The sequence below is a fragment of the Ctenocephalides felis genome, unplaced genomic scaffold (genome assembly GCF_003426905.1).
Source record: "Ctenocephalides felis isolate EL2017-DRISC unplaced genomic scaffold, ASM342690v1 CF-g0.4_SCAFFOLD_01886, whole genome shotgun sequence".
NCBI lineage: Eukaryota > Metazoa > Arthropoda > Insecta > Siphonaptera > Pulicidae > Ctenocephalides > Ctenocephalides felis.
In genome coordinates, this window is record NW_020538040.1 from 65,287,725 (window position 1) to 65,297,598 (window position 9,874).

Sequence of the window (9,874 nt, forward strand, 5' to 3'; positions counted from 1 at the left end):
TGGATTACATTTTCAAAATATGTGTGGCCATATAATCATTTACACAATCAATGATAATCGAATGAATTAAAATTAACCAGAAACGAGGTTAAAAAATATGAGAAATTAAGTTTGTGTTAGTTTTTCTTAAAAAATGGTCAACATTCAATACAATTAATATTTCTTAATAATAATAATAACTGTTTTCAAAAGCGTTTTAATTTTTAATTAAAATGCCCTCTTCAAATTTTACATATTAAGTATACGCCAAAACAATTATCATTAGTAATATTAATCACTTTCAAACATTCTTTTAATTGATTCGAATCAATTTCAGAAACTGATTATCAATTAAAATATATTTGCAACAAATTTTCCTTATACTAAACTTCTTGTTCATTGTTTCGGATCGTGGTATATTGAACTTTTTTAGAAACGGTTTCTATCACAGGAGTAAATGCTAATTTCAACTTATCTCTGCTCATGTAGCCCAGAGCGACGACAAGTCCAGAAAGAATGACTATTAAAATAATCAGCATAAAAGTCACGGTAGATATTTTACTCGTATCGTGCACTACAGATTGAGCTTTTCGACATTTATCGACGGATAGGCTGATCAATGCTTCCCCGCCATGCTTTTGGGCGCGATGACACCGTAAAGACTCCTTGTTCCTGACGGTAACATTAGTTCGGAACAGCCATGAATAAAACTCGCTAACAATGCAATCACATCGGAAAGGGTTGCCGCCAACATCGATGACCAACTGCTCTTCTCGGCCAGCAGCATTCACCTGGTCCAGGGTGAGCAGGTCACGCTTCTTGAAGTATTCGATTTTATTCCGTTCCAAATCAAGAAACCGTAAATTCTTAAGACACAAAAAGTTAAAGTCTATCTCTGATAAATAATTATCACCCAAATGCAAATCTCGCAGACTAGGTAAATCGCAGAAAACTCTTTTGTCTCCAAAATTTAATATTTCATTTTGTTCCAAGTGAAGTTTTCTCAAATGCGTTAGATTACTGTTGACAAATATATTATGAAGATCGTTAGCTAATTCTGCGTCTGTATTATCAGCAAATGCATTCGTCAAATGTAACTCCATAAGATTAATAAAATTGGAAAATACTCTAGGATGGTGATGATTGTCTTCATCCGAATCCGGGGAAATACTTAAGTCGTTATGATTCAAAATTAAACGCTGAACATTTTTCACGTGATGATAAGCTTTTCCCGGAATATCTTTTATGCGATTATTGGACATATCCACTATTCTCAGATGTTCCAATTCGGTAAGAGCACCAAACACATTCCATGGAAGCTCTGGAATATTATTACCTGTGAAAATGAGCACTTCTGTCGCTTCTGGTAGATTTTCCAAGACCTTTGTGTCTTCAAATCCTGTATTCGTACAGTTCACAACATATTGCTCGCGATCACCATAAGTCGTCAAACCACATATGCATTTGCCATTGAATAATTTTCCACATCCTCCATCTAATGCTGATGCTTCATATAAAGATATCAGCAATAATACTAATCGTATGAACCTCGCCATTAAAATGAGTTATCTAAAACAAAAAAACTTTTATATATAAGGCGAATAAGTAATATTTCAAACATTAATGACACTAAAACTAATAATACATAATTATTTGTTTTCTATAGAAGTTTACCGAATAAATTTCCTACTCCAATATGTGGAGTGAATCACGGACTACTCTCTACGGAAGCCAACACAACCGAAGCAAGTATCCTAACGTTTGCTTGCATATAGAATATTTTTAATTTGTAATTTTCCTATAAACAAATATAAGCATAACTTTGCGTATTTACTTTGCCTATCGTCAACAATTATTTACTGCACAATTTTATCTTGTATTTATTATTATTAATATGTTATTTATATAAGATTATATACGAAACTATACGACAACATGTGATATTATTAGAAATGTTTTATCTAGCTATTTTAATTATGACTCAAGTAATAACAAATGCCAATATACTGATATTGTTCACAATAGAATTACAGTAGAAATCGCAAATAATAGTTAAAACCTAATTAGAATTGCAAATTTTATATCAATTCATTAATTCGAAGCGTGTACAGATGTAGCGTTCATATAATCCAAATCGTATTTTGCAACAACATAATTCGAGGAAGAGGAAAAAGTTACAGTATTAATCAATTTCATTATTTATATATATATATATATATATATATATATATATATAAATTTATATATATTAGGGTGGTCCTTAATATGGACATTTTCGAATGCTTCGAAATTGTTAAAAAAAATCTCTATAAGTTTTAGCTCTTAATATTGTCTTTTAAATAATGCGCAATTCAAAAGTTTTGTATGGAAATAGCATGTGAAAATTTTCAAAAATTTTAAAAATGTTTTTTTGATATAACTTAGCAAACAAATGAATAAGTTTTATTCAAAATTCGACGCTCTACAAAACAAATTATAAAAAACCTGTTTTGCAGAGCGTCAAACTTTCAATTCATGTCACTTTTAATTCATTTGTCGTTATACCTAAAAAACATTTTTAAAATTTTCGAAATTTTTCATGCTATTTCCATACGAAGCTTTGATTGAATTGCGCACTATCTAAAAGTTAATATTAAAAGCTAAAACTTTTAGACATTTTTTTATCAATTTGTTAGCATTTAAGCACCTGGGAGCAATAAAATACAAAAAAGTCCATATTAAGGACCACCCTAATATATACAATTTAATATTAAATGTATAACCAACAATTGAATATATATGAGTAATATAGTTAAGTCACAGTCAGATACAAAGTTCAGTAGCACGGAGCATGCTTTATCATATCAAGCATTTACTACGTATTTTGATAAATAATTGGATTATTAGCTATTAGCCTAAAATACTTTTCAAAATCTAAATGAATGTATAAGATCTTCTACGTATTGTCAGTATTCTTATTTACATAAAAAACGTGGTGGTCAAAGGAAGAACATTTATACAGATTTTGTTTATCTTGAAATTGTACGCAGTCGCACGTATGTGATAATTATTATAGTCGAAGTATTTGGAAAGCATTGTATTGTTTCTTATATATTTTACCATGAGTGAATTTTACCAATAGATGTTTTATTCGCAAATTTTTAATAAAGATTTGATTAATTTTAATTTTTTTATTAATATATTTATTATATCTACTTCCACTATACGTTAGAAAATTGAGTGATAGTTAGTGCCCAAAGTTTCATGATACTTCTGAATTTGCCAATTTCGATATCAAACAATACTTTTATAATGAAATTACTACTGATAATATCTGATATAACTTTTCTTTCAACAGTTACAATTATTTTTTCCTGTTTCTATATTTTTTCTAATTTTTATTCCAAATTATTTTAACATTTTCCCACCAAAAGGATTTTATCATTACAATTATTTTCATATTATATTCTTTTCTTGCTATTACTGCTATTAATTATTATTTTTCAGATTTGGGACTTAAAACATTTTTTTTATCATCAGAAGAATCTCAAGTCAATGTCATACCGTTTTTTCTTCAAGTTGCACTACATAATACTAATGCTAGACTTAATATTGTTTTAGGGTTGTATTTTACTGCAATTAATTCAATTAAAATAATTTGTTTTCTGTAATTACTAAATTTAATCCTTTATCCGAAATATAAATAAATGAATTATAAATAAAATTAAGCCACTCATCATATTATATTAATGACATGCATATTGTTGATAGAAAATATTGTATTACTTATAATAAAGTAAATATTTAATAATAACATACAAGTGTTAATACGAACTAAGTGTTTGAAGAAAGTTGAAAAAAATTTCTTTGCATAAAATTACTTTCAATGCATCAAAATAAGTCAAAGTAACAAAACTAAGCATTCTATTTCCTAATTATGTATATTAAAATTCATGAAATTCATAAATTTGGTCAAAATTTTAAATGCGATTGGTTCCAAAATTATTCAACTATATTTTTCTTATTATAGGCTAAAACTTGCCGCGTCTCTATTAGAATTTAGAAATATTCGAAATATTAAAGTCTTGAAAATAATCATATTAGACAAATCGATATAAAAATAACAGTATGCATAATAATAAATAAATATTTTTATAAAATTAAATACAGCGACAACATGTTAATCATTTGAAATCTAAAATCTCATATCAAATTCTGCAATCATTTTCTTAATTAATGCAAAATTATTTTTAATGTTACAGATATAATTTTTAAAAATGCTAGATTTTTAATTAACATTGAATTTTATTTTCATGGATCGATGCTACTACGGATTCATTTGAATTATTGACTTGTACTTTTAATTTTTAAGTTAAGGTAATTTAGACATATATACTGTAAAACTAAATAGTTTGATCGTTTAAATATTTACATTCATAATCTAGCTCTTCAAGAAATATTTTTATCTAAATTATTGAATCACAATTTTGTTTAAAAATGCATTTCGACCAGTACGTCGATATTTAATAATATGTAATTTTGTGTGTCCTTTATCTATTTGTGATTGAAATAATAATTTTGAGCGCTGTATCATATTTCGCGACCAACGACAATTATTTTACAAGAATTGGAACTATTTCTTTGTTTTATTTTATAGAAATACGAATAATTCCAGCCCATAATATGTTTCTAGACATGCATTTTTAAAGAAGCATATTAAAAAAAGTAACATTGATGAAACATATATTCATCTCACTAAGAGTCTTCTAGATTACTCTATTTTGTAATAGCATTGCACATTCTCATATATCATTCACTGTAGTAAAAAAGTAATCAAGTTTCCATTTCCGTTCACAAAGTTAATAAGAAATTCGATTTCTTTGGTTTTCTACATATTTTAATTCTAAAATGCTGGATAAAAAATTACTTGAAACATATTAAATTACTAGATAAAAATTTCGCATAAGAAATTAAAATCATTTATTTGAATCATGCAGTACGTTTTGAAAAATCACAATATGGGTACCAAATTTAAACTTTTAGGAACAAAAATTATGCACATTGTGAAATTTCTATAAAACGTTGTGATCAGTGATCATTTGTTAAATGGCATATTTTTGGCCTATGTGTTAAACAACTAAATCTTAAGAATTTATCAACTCTTCACAATATCAATACAAATCGAATATTTTTGAATCATTTAAATTAGTAAATAGATTTTTCCAAAAACAGTTATTGAACTTTTCTTACTTCATTTACTGGCAAAAAAAAATTGTATCCGAACACAAGATAAGGGGGCGCCCATTAATTACGTGAGGTTTTTAGGGAGAGCGGGGGTTTGACAAAAAATCACGAAATATCACGTGGGGGAGGGAGGAGTATAGTAAGATATCACGTATATTTATTTTTTAACTGATTTTGTTTTCAAATTCAAACATTTTCAAAAAAATCAAAAATTTTACAGTTTTATCGCGTAAATAAAAATACATGTGATGTTTAGCGAGGGAGGGGGGGGGTTAATTTTGAATATCACCATGCCTCAACAAGAAGGAGGGGGTCTCAAATCCTTAAAAATTGGACGCCCCCGAAGCACACATATACACGCATTTGTATTAACGAAATGAAGAACTATTCAATTTTTTTTATAAACGTGCTTCTATATTTTGTCTTTGCCCAGCTAACCATTGTTTTGAAAAAAATGTTCAAAATTTTCAAAAAAATTCAAAATATAAATAAATATTTCTAATTTTTAAAAAAGTCAATTTTTTCAAAAATTTCGAAATTCTCAAAAATTTAACTTTTTCAAAGTTTTCAAAAAACTTTGGGGACGTTCCTAGATTTTGCCTTAAGGCACGATGCCATTCTCCACTAGTTTTGTCATATTTTTGCGTATTTTGTCGAGAGTGGTCCTGTGACTCAATGTACATAAATGACATATAGCATTGCGGTTTTTCCTCTTGCAATAGTTTCGGTAAAACTATCCATATATTTAACTTAGCTTTTTTTGTATATTATGTAAACACTCATGCAGAAAGTGCCAAATTCATTTATATTTTTTTCATGAAACTTTTAGGTTACAAAGAAATGCCAAATGAGATTATGTAAATGTAAAAGAATTCGCCTGCTTTAGCAGAACCTTATTCATAGTGGTGTCTAATATAATAAATTTTAATTATTTATATGCCTTTATATATTCAATGCAAACTTGAAACCCAGACTAAAAATGCCGTTCAAGATAACACAATTTATATCTCATTAATCATAAAAATGCAATCTAGAAAAATCACTTCGTATGTCAATATTATCAACAAATATTAGGAGTTTGAAGCAATCTGGCCAATTTAGCCTAATTGATACCAATTATAAAAATATAATAATTGTAATATCAATTCAACAGTTTTTGTCGCTAAAACAAATTGCATCAAACCGATACTAGATTATCAATATCGATACACAGCCAATACTAGATGAAGTTAAAAGTAGAGAAATAAAAAAAAGTCAAAAGCAAAAATTCCTGTTAAAATATTAAGTCTATTTTCTGTTAGAAGAGAGGACCAAAACCAAAATCATAGATTGGTTGTTGGTTCGACCATTAATTAATCAAGTAAGTCATAATGTCATAATTTAGCCAAAATCAAAGGGTGAAAATAATTACCGAAATTCAGCAGATGATGCAAAAAATTTAACCTATTATAAATAAAACTGATATGATGGCCCATATTATAGTTTGAATTTTATTTTACTAAAATTAATTATTAAATTAACTAAAAGATTAAATTGTAGAGTATGTATATTATTTTTCAATCAATTAAATGAAAGTAAACTATTACTTCAAGCTGTCTCGCTATGATAACAGTCCTAGATTTTTTCGTTACCCAAATAGATAAAGAAAATGCGATAAACGCAGGTTTTGTTTACTTGTACGAATATTTTATATATTTGTATAAAAAGTCAGCTCTATTAGATAAATTCTAATAATAAAGTAATCAGATATGGATGGGTCGACCGTTGGGTTACCATCTAAAAATTCGGGGAAAGAAGTAGTTTCAGCTTAACGCTTTTTAGGATATACGGTTCTAATTGCCGTTAAATATGATAAAAAATTATATATTTAATTTAGGCTATTTTTTATCAAATCTATTAAATCCATGTAAAGTGGTTAAATTTTGTTAACGGTACTTGGAAAACTAAAATTGCGTTCGTCTTCACCAGCAGTTAACAATTTTTTTAAAATAGCTCAAATACAAAAATTCTACAATATCTCTTCAATACTTTACATTGTATTTATCTAAAATAGTTTGTAGGGCAATTATAATTCAGGTGAGATAAACATTTCGAATAATGTTAGAAATTATATATTTATTATAAAGTTTCGAATAATGAATCAAATGCAAACCATTATCATCGACAACAATAAACACAATATCCTTGAAGTAATTAGGTTGCACATATTTAGAATAATAAAAATCTCGCACGTAATCAATTCTCAATAGAGTGTAGCAAACTTAACAATAAATGTAGTTTAATATAAGAAAATAGTGCAAATATATAATATTAAATAGTTAGATCTTGCAAACAGTAAATTACTCTGTCCGATAAGAATGCAAGAAAGATTCATATTAGAATTTTTGGTACAACGAAAAACTATTTTAAACTGCACAATTCATGAAAGACATTTAGAGTAAGTAATAATGTTTAAATATATTTATGTTTAAAAATATCATTGACACTGAAAAATATTGTTAATAGCAAATATTAATTCCAAAATTTATAAGCACACGACATAAAATTTAAGGACAGTGCCACATAATTTTTTTTAAATTATGACTTTTATTCTGAAAGGAAACTTAATCTGAGACTTATTGTATTACTACAAACTTAAAATATGAAATTATGTAGGAACTTAAATACGAATAAAATTTTAGAGAACGTTTTGGTGATAAATATCATAATTCAAAATTTTTAAAAAAAGACATCAAGAAAGAGATAGATATTCACATTATCAAAGCTTTGACAGATCTATATTTTAAATTTTACCTCAAATGTAGAATATATATTCGAATTCTAATAGTGTTCATTTATTATAGCTAAGAATAATGGTACAGAGAATCCTATTAGAATGATAGTCTTAATTAAAGGATAAATCAATAAGTATGCATATGTAAACATACATCATAAAGTTATGATGAATTAATAAGACGAGATGTTTTATTTGTAAATGTGCTAGACGAAAATGTAAATCCCATTTATAATTTAAATACTTAGTTGTATAGACAATATTTCTGAAGACATAGTTAAACACATATTACTAAAAATTAATTTTTTATTTTATAAAAAGTTATTGTGGTAATATATATATATATATATATATATATATATATATATATATATATATATATATATATATATATATATATATATATATAACAGACAACCTGACTTCGTGCAATAGCGATGTCGGTTTTCACTTCGAAAATATAAATCGAAAACATAGAAATCTTTCCTGAATCAAGCTGAAATTTAACTCAAATTACAAAACTGCCCTAGGGCAGTACTACCCATTATTATTAGATATTTACTCAAGCTCTCTTTAAAAATCTGAGTCATGCTGAAGTGACATCCATTCCCGAACTAAGATCAAAAATATGTTTCAATTAAGAATAAAAGTTTTGGGCACTACGGTGTAAAAAGGCAATGGGACATTTTTTGCACGTTATTTCCTTAAATCTAGTTGGAATTTATCTCAACTCACGGATCTGCTCCGGAAAAGGAAGCCAAAATATATTATATATATATATATATAAGATTTTCAGCCACAAGTGAAAAAAAAGAAGGAAAGTAAATACAAAATCTTCTTCAATTGTACGTTTCGAGCTATTATATTAGCTCATCATATTTTTTATTTTAGCTGAATGTAATGTAATGCTAGTATAATAGCTCGAAACGTATAATTAAAGAAGATTTTGTATTTACTTTCTTTCTTTCTTTTTTCGACTTGTGGCTGAAAAACCTTAACAATACGTTTCAAAGTCGAAATAAACAATTTCAAAATTAAATATATATATATATATATATATATATATATATATATTTGTGTGTGTGTGAGTGTGTGTTTATATATTTGTAAGTGCGTATATATATGCATGTATATACGCATTTGTCCATTACTACATGCCCACTATTGTATATTGTAGTCCACGATCAAAATATAATAAAAAATATACACAATGCACAGATAGACACATATAAATAGGTTTCTAAGATAAGCGTTTGTATTGTACACCTTGTACCCGCCTACTTGTTGATGCATATTTGTATGCGTGCTTTTGTTTGAACAAGATTAATTAGTAAAGAAATAATAAATTAGTGGCAATAACCTAATATCATTTTTATTCGTCAGTGCTGAAATCCCAAAGCTTTAGTTTGCGTGATAAACATTAGGTTCTCGCGTGCCTTATTGCTTTATAGGCACAACTGACACCTGTTACACATTTATTCACATTGAATCACTTACATTTAACGTCACGTTTAACAAACACGGTCGTCACACACGTAATGGTATGATGGTCACAACTAGAGCACTTGATAATCATTTACAAAAAGCGCATTTGTATCAAATTCCGAAGAGAACAATTTCTGCTTAAGCAACTAAACCGCGCCACTCATGAGTTGAGTTTGCTGCATATGATATTTCACACAGGTGACCTCACGGCGGGTACAGTCCGTCGAAGAGAAGCGGGTTTTCTATGCGGCTCGACCGCAGCTTCGGGCTTCGCTCTTCGCACAGAGCTAACCAACCCAACCCACGGCGGACACACGATACACAAGACACGGGACATCATTTATTTACACTTCTCGGCTTATTTACGCCTTTCTTAACACAATTGCTTCATTTACGAATATTTTAGCGATACAC

At 27.8% G+C, this 9,874-nt stretch overlaps 1 protein-coding gene across 2 annotated transcripts; it reads right to left on the reverse strand.

The window, feature by feature from the left end:
- Positions 1–221: 221 nt before the first annotated feature.
- On the reverse strand, positions 222–9,623 carry LOC113377946 (phospholipase A2 inhibitor). Of its 2 annotated transcripts, none has more exons than XM_026618411.1 (2): positions 9,473–9,623; positions 222–1,548 (listed from the first exon to the last, which is right to left on the reverse strand). In XM_026618411.1, exon 2 carries the CDS (start codon positions 1,533–1,535, stop codon positions 363–365), a length of 1,173 nt encoding a protein of 390 aa, XP_026474196.1. In that variant the 5' UTR covers positions 1,536–1,548; positions 9,473–9,623; the 3' UTR covers positions 222–362. The 2 variants fall into 2 exon arrangements, with proteins under 2 accessions (XP_026474196.1, XP_026474197.1); XM_026618412.1 differs by lacking the exon at positions 9,473–9,623 and adding an exon at positions 9,336–9,417.
- Between the last annotated feature and the right edge of the window lie 251 nt (positions 9,624–9,874).

Excerpts from the sequence above, each read along its gene's own strand:
- LOC113377946 (XM_026618411.1), bottom strand. The coding sequence starts at position 1,535 with ATGGCGAGGTTCATACGATTAGTATTATTGCTGATATCTTTATATGAA.